Here is a 14,498-nt window from a genome sequence, read left to right as displayed (position 1 = left end):
CGGCTGAGTTTTAAGAAAGACAAGACCAAACAGCTGGCCAATTTCTCTGCCCAGTTTCCTCCCGAGGAGTGGCCTCTGCGAGACGAGGACACGCCCACGACTATCCCCCGGGAAGTGGAGATGGAGATTATCCGGCGTATCAACCCCGACTTGACGGTGGAAAATGTCATGAGGCACACTGCACTGATGAAGAAACTTGAAGAAGAAAAAGCTCACCGGAGCAAAGCCGGGTCCTCCGCCCACCACAGTGGAAGGAGTAAAAAGAGCCGGACTCACCGAAAGTCCCACGGGAAGTCTCGGTCACACAGCAAGACGCGAGTGTCCAAAGGAGATCCTTCGGATGGCTCGCATCTGGATATCCCCTGCGAGAGGGAGTATGAATTTTGCGACCCTCTAACCAGGGCCCCCAGAGAGGGCTGCTTCATCATTGAACACAAAGGAGACAACTTCATCATGCACAGCAACACGAACATGATCGAGTCCCATTTCCCCATGACGCCAGAATGGGATGTGTCTGGCGAACTGGCCAAAAGGAGAACGGAGATGCCCTTTCCCGAACCTTCCAGGGGAAGCTCCCACTCCAAAGTGCACCGAAGCCACAGCCATACCCAGGACCGGAGGTCCAGAAATGAGAGGTCCAACAAGGCCAAGGAGAGATCCAGGTCAATGGATAACTCCAAAGGCCCCCTGGGCGCTTCTTCTCTCGGGACTCCGGAAGATCTGGCTGAAGGCTGCAGCCAAGATGACCAGACCCCCAGCCAATCATACATCGACGACAGTACTTTAAGGCCTGCGCAAACGATTGGTCATCAAAGGGCTCATATTCCTTCTGCCAGCTATAAAGAGGTGTGCATTCCAGAAATAGTTGGTGGCAGCAAGGAACCTTCTAGTGCTTGTAGCCTTTTGGAGCCAGGCAAACCCCCTGAGAGTATGGTGTCCTACGGGGATCTCAGCCCTTGCCCGCCAAAAACAGCTGTGGATGACTATTTTCAGTGCAACACGTCGAGCGAGACTGTGCTCACAGCACCGTCGCCTTTAGGGAAGAATAAGGAGGACCATGACACTTTGACCTTGGTGGAGGGGGTAAAAAAGCTGTCTCCATCTGAGAGGCAGACCCCCCATTCTTCCAGGGAACCTGTTGGGCACAAGGAGGAGTCACCGAACGGGCCAGGTGGGGGCCCTGCAGCCTCTGGTGGTGTGGCAGAGGGGTTGGCCAACGGCCGTCTTGTCCAGCATCATAGTGCGGACCCCAGCAGCCTGGACAAAAGGAAAGAAATATTCAGCAAAGACACACTGTTCAAACCTCTACACAGCACCCTGTCTGTAAACAGCTATCACAAATCTAGCTTGTCCCTCCTCAAATCTCACCCGAAGTCACCTGTTGACACACTGCCAGGCCGATGTGAGAAACTGGAACCTTCCCTTGGGACATCCTCGGCCCAAGCCATGCCTCCGTCCCAGCGTCAACAGGAGTCTGGAGGGAACCAGGAGGCTTCTTTTGACTATTACAACGTCTCTGACGATGACGACTCAGAGGAGGGGGCCAACAAAAACACAGAGGAGGAGAAAAACAGAGATGATGTGGGCACCATGCAGTGGCTCCTCGAGAGGGAGAAGGAAAGAGACTTGCAGAGGAAGTTTGAGAAGAACCTCACCCTCCTCACCCCAAAAGAAACTGATAGCAGCAGTAACCAGAGAGCCACCCACTCAGCCCGGCTGGACAGCATGGACAGCAGTAGCATCACCGTGGACAGTGGATTCAACTCCCCACGGTAGGGAGAGCTGTCCTTCTGTATAGGCATATACTATACCTGCCAGGGCCTGGGGCTTTATGCAGATAACTGGTTTCACAGTCTCGGATTGTGAGGGCTGTGAGTTGTGTGACTTGTGTTGTTAACAGCATGTTTCTAACTTCTTTTTCAGGAATTGAAAAAAAAATGTTTCTGCAGCTGTAGAGATCACCAATCTGGACTGGTGGGTTGGTTCCTTCCCTAAAGCTTGTATCAGAGTCTGATCTGACTAAGACCAACACATCCCAGTGGTTTTCTTCTATTGCATTGACAACCAGGAGAAGGGACTCTTTTTTTTTTAAGTCCTTCAAAAAAAAAAAAAAAAAAAAAAGTAATGTTCTGGATATGATGAATATAGTCTGTGGGAGGAGAGCAGTGGAGAGTAGTTTGGTGCCAGGATAAAAGCCACCCCTTTAATGTGGAAATAGTAGTGGGTTTTACAATCTTAACAGAGGATCTAGAAAGTTTGATACCACTTTGATTCCTATGCTGTGCATGGTGGTCTGTTCTACTTGCTTAGATGTTTTCTTCTTCCACCTGTGCGGACAGAGACACGGAAACTTGTTCCTTTCACAAAAGTTAGGGACCTCAGCTCAGTTCGATCAAAACAGTTGCCTGCACTTTCTTCCCCCGACCTGTAGAACTGATACTGTCTGTGTGGACTCTACCCTTTAGTGTCCTGATAGTTCAGCAGTGCCTGAGTGTATAAAACCCTGATGGCACTCTCCCACGCACTAACATTGTTTAGGGGTGACACACACAGCCAGGGATGCCATGCTTCCTGTTTTTCTCCATAACTCTCTCTTCCCGTTAAACAGCAACTTGGGATCTAAATCTTGCTTCTAAATCCTGCTCCAGATTGGTGACTCTTAAGATGTAGAAATGCTGCCGAGAGATGTACACATCCTTGACATCTCCAATTCCCAAGACCTCATAATATTTATAATCACAATAAGTACCCACATAGGTACCTCATTCGTTCATTTATGTTAAAGAATTATTATGAACTTGGTTGTGATCATTTCACTCTATTACTGGGTATCTTGGGGATTATTATAATGTTAATTCCACAAGTAGGCATTTGCTATTTCTTAAAGGACCAGCTCTTGACTTGTTATTATTTTGGTCATATAACCTTGTTTTCCAAGCTAACACATGAATAGACGTTCTAAGGTCTAACAGGCGTCTGTCAGAGTTGGGACTCTGGTAAACTGAATGAGAGCCCAGGAGCCCAGGTCTGCCCTGGGACCTGAAGGATCCCTGAGAAATCCCAGAGGGCAGTGGCCCTGGCCTTTTTAAAGAGTGTTTTTGCTAAATATTTTTCCCTCCCAAGTCAGATTTTATTTTCTAATTAATTTTCACTGTCCTCATCCACCTGTTTTCCTATTCTACGCTTTTTCCTCTCTTGAAAAATCCTAGCAGGAGGAACCAGATCACTGACGGTCTGTGATAAAAGTTAAAAGGCACTGCTGTGGAAAAGATGGCTTACTTGCCTATGTCTTTATGTTCATTATTTATCATGTAGACTCCTTTGCCTAATGCCTTTCTTGCTCGACTTTCACGCCTTTCACATTGCCTCCTCAGCTCCTGGCCTTAGGCAGTAAACCATGGTACTCCAGAGACAACTTTGAAGATGTCGGGAGTGAGTGGGTTCTAACCCAAAGCCTTATATAATATTAAAACTTTTGTTTGTTTAGGAGTATAAAGACATATTCATGAGATAGCTGAACCAGTATCTTCATAGAATATATTATCATGAAACATGGACTGTGTAACATAGAATTTGTTAGTAGGGTTACTTCTGGAAGTTTATTTTAATTTTTAAAGTAAGGTACTTAAATGCCTTGTCTCTGTAGAAGAAGTTCATTCTGAAGAGAGAGAACCTTTCCTCACTAACCATGGATCTGTCTATTAACATGTGATTGGATTTCCTCTCCTGGAACTTGTGGATCTTCCAAAAACCGTAGTTAGAAAACAAACACAAGAATTCCTAATTATACTGTTTTATATTTAAAACACTTTAGTTAGCAGTGAGGTGGCAAGCTTACTTTCCATACACTTCTCTAGGTTCACCGAGTTACCTTCCTCATGCATGAAAGCCTGAGTATAAAAAGAGAATATTGGAGTTCTAGAGTTTTCAACTGGAGTGATATTCCAGTGAGATATCACTATCAGGTGGTGTGCCATCACTGTGGGAAGAGTGAATTTGAAGGAGGCCGTTTATGGGGATCTTCCCTTAAAATAACTCATTAAGCGATTATGATTCTACCAAGAAAAATGGTTTTTCTCTCTACATTTGAAGGCATTGTTGCTTACCCAGAAGTTATGGTTAGCCATTTTTTCAGTCCAGTTTGTGGAAACTAAAGAATATTAACACACACACACGAAACTTGAAACATGCTGTGAAAAGTAATATTTAAAATAAAAAGTCTTGACATGAAAAGGTCACTGTTTCAAATGTGAGACCTCCCCCAAACCGGCTGAGAAACATCTATACAACCACCAGAGAGATTCAGGCAGCCATGAGTGTGTGCTCTGGAAGACCATATGCCAGAAAGAGGATGGACAGCAGAGCCACTTAGTGAATGTCCCACCTAGGAAGTCCTAAATCACCTCCCCCTTTTTGAGACAGTCTTTCCACATAGTTCTGACTGTCCTGGAACTGACTACATAGGCCAGACTGGCCTCAAACTCATGAAATCCACCTGCTCTGCCTCCCAAGTGCTGGGATTAAAGATGTGCGCCACCACTACCTGCCTAAATCGTTCATTTAAAGGGTTGTGTTCCATTTGCTTTTTTTTCCCCCCAAAATTAGATTTGAGAAATATTTTTATTACTAAAAAGCCATCTCTGTTAGATTTTCATCAGTATAACCCAGATCCCGGAATGTGAATGTCCTAAACTCTGCTCATGATTGCAGCTGTAATGAGATCTAGTCTTTGCAGAGACTGGAGCAGTGTGTCTGTTTGCCCTGTGACTGCATTAGATATAGCTCAGAGTTGATCAAGGGCATCTTATTCTAAAGACACAATTGTGTCTTTGTCGTCTTGGAACACTTTATATTTCCAGTTTCAAGCACATTATCTGGAATACAGCAGGTACACAATAAATGTTAAGTTGATTCCTCAAAAAATATTTTTAAAAAATATATCCTTTGGACCTTACAATTCATTTCCCCATAGACTAATGTCACTAGTGATAGCATCCCGACCTAATCTACAGTGGTTGTTTTGCTCATTATATGGCAGATGTATAACAGAAATGGCTCCTTCCTCACTTCTTGATGTGCTACTACATACGTGCTTATTTCTTCTTCATAGTCTCTCTTAAGTAGGTAAGTCATAGCACAGTTCTCCCATTATAGACATGAGGAAGTTAGATGCTGTTAAAAGTTATCACCATGGACCCGTGAGATGGTTTAGTGTGGAAAAGACACTTGCCACCAAGCCTGACACCTCAGCTTGATCCTAAGCTCCATTTGGTGGAATACCAAAATGGACTTCTGCAAGTTGTCCTTTGATCTCTGCAGACATATCATGGTGTGCACCTACACACACACACACACACACACACTCACACACACACACACTCACACACTCACACACTTGATTAGAAGTGCAGTGAATGGAATGAATGGGGTGTACTTTAAAATCTTTGGGATGAAACATGTTCTTCGCCCTTCATCCTCCCTCCACTGACCCCACACCTCAGACACAGCTCTGGAAAACTACTGATGGATTTTCTGTGGAAAGAGGTCAGGCAGGTAAGTAGATAAGCTGAGTGCCTTCTATCCTAAGTGGCATTTTGGAGTATTCTTTAGATGTGCCCATGCTGTCAGAAGCTGAGCGGAAGAACTTGACTTAGCTCTTTAAGCACGTTGATTCTCCTCTACATTCAAAAGGGAGTATTAAGGATTCTGTTGTTTAATAGTCAGTGGGCATACAGCCATTTAAACAATTAATTCTCGGCCTCTTGATGATGCAAAAACTCAAGTTGCTAAGGGATCAAGGTTTGATACCCATTTGAAATTCACTGCTGAGAGAGGAGACAGTGTCTAGACCATGGTTGCTGAGCTGACAACTAGGTTTAGCTGGCTTAGACTAGGTATCAACTCTTCAAATATATTTTGAACCTTGAATCGTGCCAGTGGGGTGGGTATTTTGAGAATAATTCTGGTTGTTTTGCTGTAGGTAAGTAGGTAAAAAAATTTAAAGTCACTTTGAGGACCTTGAATATAGAGCCCCCCTTTAGGCCCAGCTGAGTGATGTTATTTCTGCATTTCTGCACTTTTCAAACATGAGTGTTTTAAATCTCCTATAGCAGTGAAATCAATTCAAGTATCTCCAATTTAGAAAACTTAAACAGACGTCTTGAAGTTTAAAAATCACCTCGTTCTTGAGAAATAAAAATATTTCTACCAAAGGGAGTGAGGAATGAATTGCAGCAGCTTCACAAATAAGTGGGCGAGGGGAGATAAAACGTTCTTTATGTGAACATATAATTATGCTTTAACTCAAGTGTTAAAATAGAGACGGAGGTATAAAGAATTTACAAATAGTTTCATTGCTATTTGTGTGGCAAAACCAGCTAGTGGCATGCTTGAAGTCCATCCGCCAAATTAACATCTAATTAAAAGCAAACAGAAGGAATGGAATCCTTCAGTACGATTATGGAACTTTTTCAAGAGCCCCGATGTCCGTGAATTCCCAGCTTTTGGTGAAATCATCACACAGGCGTGTGTGTTCATTGTTAAGGCCAATGTGTAGCCATCTCTCACATCACCTTTTGAGGTCATTTTCTTGAAAATAACGAACAGGGAAAACCATTTCAAGCCACATTTGGTAGTCAGAAACCAGGTGAGCTGCAGTTCATGTCTCACATGGGTCCCAGAGCCTGGGCTGGATGAACACAGGCAGATAATCTCAGAGATGCACATTTAATATGACATCAGTAACCAACATAATGGAAATCCATTAGCTTCATCACTTGGTCTTCCTTCGGGGGCTCAACATATAATTGTTTCTGTTCAAAGCAAAACCAAAACCAACCCTTTTTACTCTTTTAGCACTCGGGAGAGCCTGGCTTCCAACACATCAAGCATTGTTGAAAGCAACCGCCGTCAGAATCCTGCTTTGAGTCCAGCCCACGGCGGAGCTGGTCCAACCTTCAACTTCCGCACCAGTACGGATCCCCCAACCAGCGAAGCTGAGAAATTACAGAAACCTTCCAACTGCTTGCAAGCTTCTGTTACTAGTGTATGATTGTCCTTCTGCCTCAGATCTTCTGTCTCATTCGATACAGCAACGTTTACGACGATTGGGACTGATGTTTACATCTCTGCAAAGACAAACATCTCAAGCACAGGTTGGGGGTTACTTGAGCTGTGCTGCTAAGTAGGCTAGGGCAAAAAAAAATCTTCATTTCGGAGTATTGCTTTTCACCCGTATGGCTCTGTAGCAACCGAATAGCAGTAGGGGAGATATGTACACTTCTGCTTCACTAACTGTATCTGAGCACACATAGGAAAGTCTAAACACTGTAAGTGGAACATGCGTTTTTCAATGTCATACAGTTGCCAATTCCATTCTGAAATGCCACAGAGATGTGTTGCTCCTGGCCGGCCTAGGGAGAATGGGGCCATGGAACTAATCCTGGATTACCCCAACCCCCCTCAAAAAAAAAAGCCGCCACAAAATGTAAATGTAGGGGTGTCCATTGTGAGAAAAATCAATGCCAAACTGGGCAGAAGGGACCCCAGCCCTTTGTGTGTGAGTCCTTTAAAGTATGAGTCATTTTCACTGTGAGTTTTCAGGACACTCCTGCAGGAGCCCATGGAAGTGGGTCAGAGGTCCCAATGGATGGAAGTCGTTAGGGTGTTTGTTTTCACTGTTTTCTAGCTCACTCAATGCTTGTCTTGAGTTTTGTTTTTTGTTTTTTGTTTTTTTCCACCTTCCCTAATCACAAACAGGAATATAGGCCTTTGAAGAGGACAAATGCAGTCTCATGGGGGCACAGCACTGAGTGCTGGAGAAGGGTGTGTGGATGACCAGGAGAGATGAGTCAGATACTGGAGAAGGATGCCTTCCTCCCTGGGACACTTAGGATGAGCAGCAAGCTTACTCTACTAGATGCAGTGATTAGTTTGTTGGGAAGCAAAATGTTCTTTATGATACAAATGAAGAATGTGGCCCGAGGGTGTTATTCTTTCTAATGGAAGGGACATAAGTCTATTTTATGTAGTTTTAAATAGAATGCCTAAATTAGGCTGTGGGGGATGGTTTTTAGTGGATGTAGGAAGGAGCAAATTTAGGGAGAGTTGAACTTCAGGCCTTTTATTCATGGGAAGATATCTATAGAGACAACATTTAAAGTAATTTTTTGATTAGAAATATACATGGGCCCATGTAATAAAGAGCAAAATGCCCTCATTCTGCTGGTGTGGTATATTCTTAATTTGTACTCCCCTAAAATGTATCGAATGACAATTATGCATTCATGAACTATGCCAGAGTAATGTTTACAGATACTTTGTAATGATTTCAGGAGGCTTGTTTTGGGTGGATTGTATGGCAGTTCCTTGTCATCTTTTACAATGATTTCTCCACGCTCCACTTTGTTTTCTGACACCCATACTCAGTATCAAAAGGCTTTACAGAAGGGGGACGCTAACCATTACTCTTCGATCCAATAGGAAAGACGCTTTTCAAAAGTCCCAATTTTTTTTTTTTGAGAAGCATTGCATACATCTGTAGGTACTGGAAATCCATCTGCACAAGGGTTAAGTCTGATCCCAGAAAATGGTCTGGAATAAAGTTATATTCAGTTTAGTGTCAGATGAGTTTTGGAGCCATAGAGCCATATCCCATAACAAATTTATAAATAAATAACGTAAAATCAATAGAAAATATTTTCCCTCAAGATTCCGGTAGTGAGCATAAGTTTGTGAGCTACTTCCTTTTCTGTGTCAGGCTTACGCACTAGCAGTGTGTTTAAGGAAGCACAGTCCCATGAAGTAGTTGGAAACATTTGAAAGTTGTGTTGGGTCAAACTGGGCTCCTTAAGTTTGGTATAAATTTCTTTCTTTCTTTCTTTCTTTTTTTCTTTTTTTTTTTTTTTGAAGCTTAAGCATGATTCTCAATATTCTGCTACATCGTTAAAATGCTTAAGGCGATTGGCTTTGAATCTCATACCTCCCTTCCTCCTGGGCATGCCTCGGTTTTTCAGAAACACCTCGTTTATCTCATTATTTAAGTAATGTCCAGAAAGAGCAGCCTCGCATCTATATACCACATAGTCTGCTTGCTTAAGGAGCCATGTACCATGCAATTCCTAGATCTGGTCTAAATTAATCCCCCCTTCTACAAAGAAAAAAAAAACAAAACAAAACCCTGCTCTGAAACTTTTGGCATACTCAGTTCATAAATAATAGGACCATTAAAACAATACATTAGTCTCTAATTGACCCTCTGAACGTAGCCATTGAAAGAATTGAGTGATAAGTGAGCAGGAGAGGGCACAATTACATATAATTGAAGCTTTAAAATATGAAGTTTTGAGTAGCTCACAAGAAACAGGTTTACAGAATGCATGATTCAAACAAAATGTGGACACTATTTGCCTAATCATTGTGGAGCACATGATTTAAAAAAAAAATAAACTAAAGAACCTCCCCTTAGGCCAGCAGCCATTAGCATAGAATGATGGGCTTTAAAGATGATATACCACATAAACAGACATTCTGTGGAGAAGCACTCTTGTCTGAATCTAATCTGGATTCTTGAATAGAGGAAACATTGGTGGTGGGAAGCACATGGCCAATAGGATACGCACATGTGTCTAAGATGGTCTAGTCGAAATGGCGAGACTCTTGACTCTCACAGCCTTGAGTTGAGGCCCCCTCCAGGCTTTGCCAATAGTATTCTCCACTGGAACCAGAGCTTTGTGTTCCATGATGGCGTGTCTAGTTTTAGAGTTTATCAATGGAAAGGTTTACAAAACTGAATCTGGTTGAATCTCTGTGAGGCATTCAACTTTAAAGGGTCAACACATCTGTCGGCATTTTGCACACTTATGTATTATTATGATACAGCATATTACTTTATGGTGATTTTTATTTTTACATATAACTACCTCCATGAATTTGATGAAATGGCAGCAGCGTGTTAAAGTGTGTTTTTCAGAAAAAAGAAGCAATGTTTCAAACATGTTTCAACAGTAGGCCATGGCGTTGCGTGTGTGTTGGTGACGTATCCATTGGACTCATGACTTTTTCATTGCCGTGGTTTTCATTCACAACATTCTTTGGCTCCCAACTGTAAACCTGTTGTCCTCTTTCTCTCTCCCTTCTCCCCCACAAAAGCACATTTGATTTGTTACAAATCAATGAACCTTTTAAAATTACTGTCTTCTCCGCTTCTCACTCCTACTATGAGAGAGAGAAAGAGAGAGAGAGAGAGAGAGAGAGAGAGAGAGAGAGAGAGAGAGAGAGAGAAATTCTCTTTGACAAACAGCCATTTGGGAAACATTTGGGAAGTTATTAATTCCTATAGAAATTGAATTGGATTGCCAGGTTTTTTCCCCCCCAGTAACAAAAGACATGAAAGAAATTTGGACTGCCAACTTGAAGCACTTTGGGCCTCTCTGCTTTGATCATATGCTACCCTATGGAGCCCAAACTTCCTTTTTATTAAAAGAACTGTGCCATGCATTCTGAGATGTCTGCTAAGTAATTTCTGTACCATTTGATATGTTTTGCACATCTCAGGAGACCTTGAGTGCAAGGATGGGATGTGTGTACACCCAATAGAGAAAACCAATAGGAAAGCTGAACGAGAGTATCCGGGTAGAAATAAGAAATGCCCGTGTCTTTGATGTCGGAGAATTCGTGTTCAGGAAACACAAAGGGAAAGGGAATGTGAAGGAGTAGTGATTTGAACACCAGCTGTTCCTAAATGTCTCTCTTTGAAAAGTCAGCCAATACTGTTACAGTGTACATTGAGATTCTATTGTGGCCACCGCCAAGAGAAGAAATGCGGTCCATAGAAGAGCATCCTTTCTCTTTTAGGTTAGCATAGAAGAGCATCCTTCCTCTTTTAGGTTAGCATAGCTTTGTAAAGTTCTAGGATTAACCACTTGTCACCACAAAGTGTACTTGAAGATAAAGTTTGCAACTTCGGAGATAGGCACAGTTCTCACAAAACCTCACAAAAAATTTGGGAAGGGTAGCGTTCTGAGCTTGCACTAACAACCGATGACTGGGAACGTGCTGCAGCTCATCTTGGGATCTCCTAGTGCTCCGGAAGCATTAGTTGTACCATTGCAGAGCAGGTCCTGTTTGTCACACCCATGCTTGACAGGAGCAAACAAATGGAGTGACTCAAGATCACTCAGAAACACAGTGGCAGCTCTCAGTGACCTATTTTCTATTTGTTTGATAGGCCATGGTGAGAAATCGCTAAAATGCATAAAATTTTTTATGATGTGTGCTAATAAAGAAAACAAATACAGTTTGATACCTTGTCCATTTCATTCAAAGAGGTATGGGTGTTTGGAATCTCAACACCCCAGCACCCCTTAACTGGTATTGAGTTATAAAGTGGGAGATGAGCAGATCCACACCAATGCCACTGTCATCGAAGGCCAGTCCAGACATCCACCTTTGTTTACAGTTTCTCATTGGGTTCCTGTCATTTCTGTGCTAAAACCCCATCTTCAGGAACATTGGCTGCTCCAGGCAGTGGAAGGTGCTGAAACAGTTGTTTTGTTTTGTTTTTTTAAATTTTTCCTTTAAAGTATTTATCACGCACTCTTCACAGTGCTCAGCTACGTATTATTCACTACACTATATCAAGCCCTGCTTCGTGGGATCTGGGAAGCTGCTCCAGTTCCAAGAGTTTTGTTAAATTATGAGATAGAAGGTCTTTGACATCTGCTTTCTCCTTTCCCACAGACTAGTCCCACACCCAGCTAGCAGTGTAGTGCAGACCACAGTAGACACAAGAAGTGGTGCTTTCTTACCCCTCCCCCCACCCATTGTCAAAGCCATCCAATAACGTCCTGTGAGCGAGGGACTCCTTGGCCAGTGTTTAAGGCTTGAGGAAATTAGAAACAAGAAAAATGAATGCAAAAGCCATGGGAGGCATTGTTTTTCTTTGGGCTAGTTAAACATGGCGGAAAGGGATTGCTATCGTCTAAGCTTTGCCAAGAAACACAAAAGAATCAGCTGTCACCCCATCCTTCTTGAAGAAGGTTTTGTAGTATTAAATGATACAAGTGATATTTTCCCATGGAGTTTTCCTTAGGATACGTTTCATGAATTATACACATGAGACATTGTATTAGTAGCTCTCATGTGTTTGCAAAAAGGTACTGGCTTCTCCCTGATTGGTGTCTGCCCCCTTGGCTTGCATCAGCAATGCAGAGGAGCACCGCGGTGACAGCTTCTATAATACATATGCCTGTGCCTTTATTATTGTTCACAGGCTTAACAGTTGCAAAATTTAGAATTCGGCAAAGCTCCAGGGGAACTAAGTGGTCTTGTGATTGTATGCAGGCAGTCAGAGGCCTTTAACGGCTCATTGTTGGCTTCACTTGTGAACACATGCACCCTTCTGACTAGGAAAAGGGTGTTTCCGAGTGAGGTATCAATGGCTCTGGAAAGGCAGAAATGGAAGGTTTGAGCTTGGCTGGGTCCTTGTGCACCTGCCTACCTCCCTATCCAAAGGCTGACCTTGGTACCTACCCCCCTCCCCATTCCCCTACTCTTACCCCACAAGAGGTACCAAATCTGAGACCTGAGCTCTCCTCCAATCCCAGTCCTCTCCAGCTCCAGGACCTTCATCCTATAGAACATTTTTGGCAGCCCTGACTTTCTTTCCTCCGAGGCTTACCCTCGGCCTCCTTGCCCTCACATTTCCCCCACCCAGATACCTACTCCATCACCACTCTTTCCACATTGGAAGAACAGACTACTGTGTAGTATTGTGCACGCATGCCAGTTAGGAGTAGAACTGTCCTAGGTTCACCTTCATGTAAATGTCAACAGCTACAAACGTCAAGTCCTTAGAGCAGCGACATGATACTCTCTGGAAGACAATTCAGTTTGACCCTCCAGGTTCCAAGGGATCATGGCTCTGCAGGTTTCTTCTCTGAGTGGCTGACGATGACGATTACATTAGGGTCGATGAGCTAAGTACACGTGGGACTCACTACGTTAGGAAGGAGTTTTGCAGCCAAGACTGCCTTGAATAAAATGTTTTTGCACTGAAAAAAAAAAAAAAACTTTAAATGACTTGGTCTCTGGTTGCTGTAAAGGTCATCCAAGATGGATGTTCTGTTTATATTGTATAGTATTTCATAAGAAATAACTGCAGTTCATGAAACGTCTTCCCTGAAGTTACTGATTTCTAACAGCACATTTGTAACATGGTTTTTATCGTGTCCGTGTACCATATTGTAAATGATGATTGTCATCCTTAGTATAATAAGTTAAAAGGAAAAAAAAAAAAAAGGACAGGGATTTTTGTAAGTCTATATTTGAAAGTCCCTCCATATGGTAATATCGTGTTCATGTTGTTTATGTAGTGTTGTGTGAAATATCCATTTTGGATTGTGTTACTTTTTAAGATATTAAATAACATTTGGTTATATGTGTAAGTGGATTTTTTTTCTTTTTTTTTGGTACTCGAGAGATAAATTATTTAGATGAGGTCGGTTTCTCTTCCGATTAAGGTGGGTTTTGTAACAGAGTTCTGTTGCACATTTTTTTATTACAGTTTTTAAATCGAAAACAACACATGGAGCTCCCGTATCAAAGTTCTTTCCCTGTGGATTTGGAGAAGATCACATTCTGGGGTGGGTTTAACCTATCAATGGTTAGAGCTTCGTGCAGTCCCATTTTGTATGAAATTACAGAACAACATGGTTATGTGGGGGAATTTCTCTTATAAAATCACTTGTTTTAAAACTTGTAACATGAGTTAAATGTGTCTCAGGTAAATCCTGGGTCATTTGTCCATGTAGTCAAGAGGGAGGAATGCCTATGTGTTCATTGGTCTTCAAGATCTAGCTGTGGGTTTAATATTGAATTTAACATAGAAACTAACAGCGTTCAAACAACCGCGGACTGAAAAAAGTTTTTAAATTGTGCCTAGGGTTGAGGAGATAATTCAATAGAGTACTTGGGCAAGCCTGGGACTTGAGTTCCGATCCCCAGCACCCACACAAACTCAGGGTATAGTGGTGCTGAGGCTGGAGGATCACATGAACTACTGGATCCCTGGCGTTCACTGGCTAGCAGCCTAGCCAGATTGTTGAACACCAGGTTAAGTGAGAGTCTTTCTTGAAAAATACGACAAAGAGGGACTGAGAAAGACAGCTTACATCAACGCCAAGTCTCCACATACAAGCATGTCTGCATGCACATGTATGTGCACACATGGACATATGCATACATCCCCCACGCACAAATGAAATTGTGAATTAAATACCCATAGACTAACTACGTCTTTGTCAGTTCCCCATAAACAATAAACTATAATACTTTCACAGCATTTCCATTGCAGTAGGTATCGTAGTCATTGAGATATAGTTTAAAGCATGTCATCTTTAGATGTGTGTCAGTTACATGTGTACACTGAAGGACTTTCTGTTATCGTTGAGGGTTTGAATATTCATGGGGATCCTGGAGCCAATTCCCTGGGGCTGGAA

General features: G+C 42.6%; 1 protein-coding gene across 4 annotated transcripts in view; it reads left to right on the top strand.

The window, feature by feature from the left end:
• The window catches only part of Stox2 (storkhead box 2), a 238,591-nt gene extending 225,146 nt beyond the window's left edge, over nucleotides 1–13,445 (top strand). For 3 of the 4 annotated variants that reach the window (XM_076914129.1, XM_076914131.1, XM_034519973.2), the window contains 2 exons: nucleotides 1–1,772; nucleotides 6,856–13,445. The exon at nucleotides 1–1,772 is cut by the window's left edge and continues 494 nt beyond it. In XM_076914129.1, the coding sequence (XP_076770244.1) occupies nucleotides 1–1,772; nucleotides 6,856–7,051 (1,968 nt within the window). In that variant the 3' untranslated portion in view covers nucleotides 7,052–13,445. Of the gene's footprint in view, nucleotides 1,773–1,923; nucleotides 1,975–6,855 lie in introns of all 4 variants that reach the window. The other variant, XM_076914130.1, reaches the window with a different exon arrangement.
• The last annotated feature ends 1,053 nt before the right edge of the window (nucleotides 13,446–14,498 follow it).

The sequence above is a fragment of the Arvicanthis niloticus genome, chromosome 16 (genome assembly GCF_011762505.2).
Source record: "Arvicanthis niloticus isolate mArvNil1 chromosome 16, mArvNil1.pat.X, whole genome shotgun sequence".
NCBI lineage: Eukaryota > Metazoa > Chordata > Mammalia > Rodentia > Muridae > Arvicanthis > Arvicanthis niloticus.
This window is presented reverse-complemented; position numbering and strand designations above follow the sequence as displayed.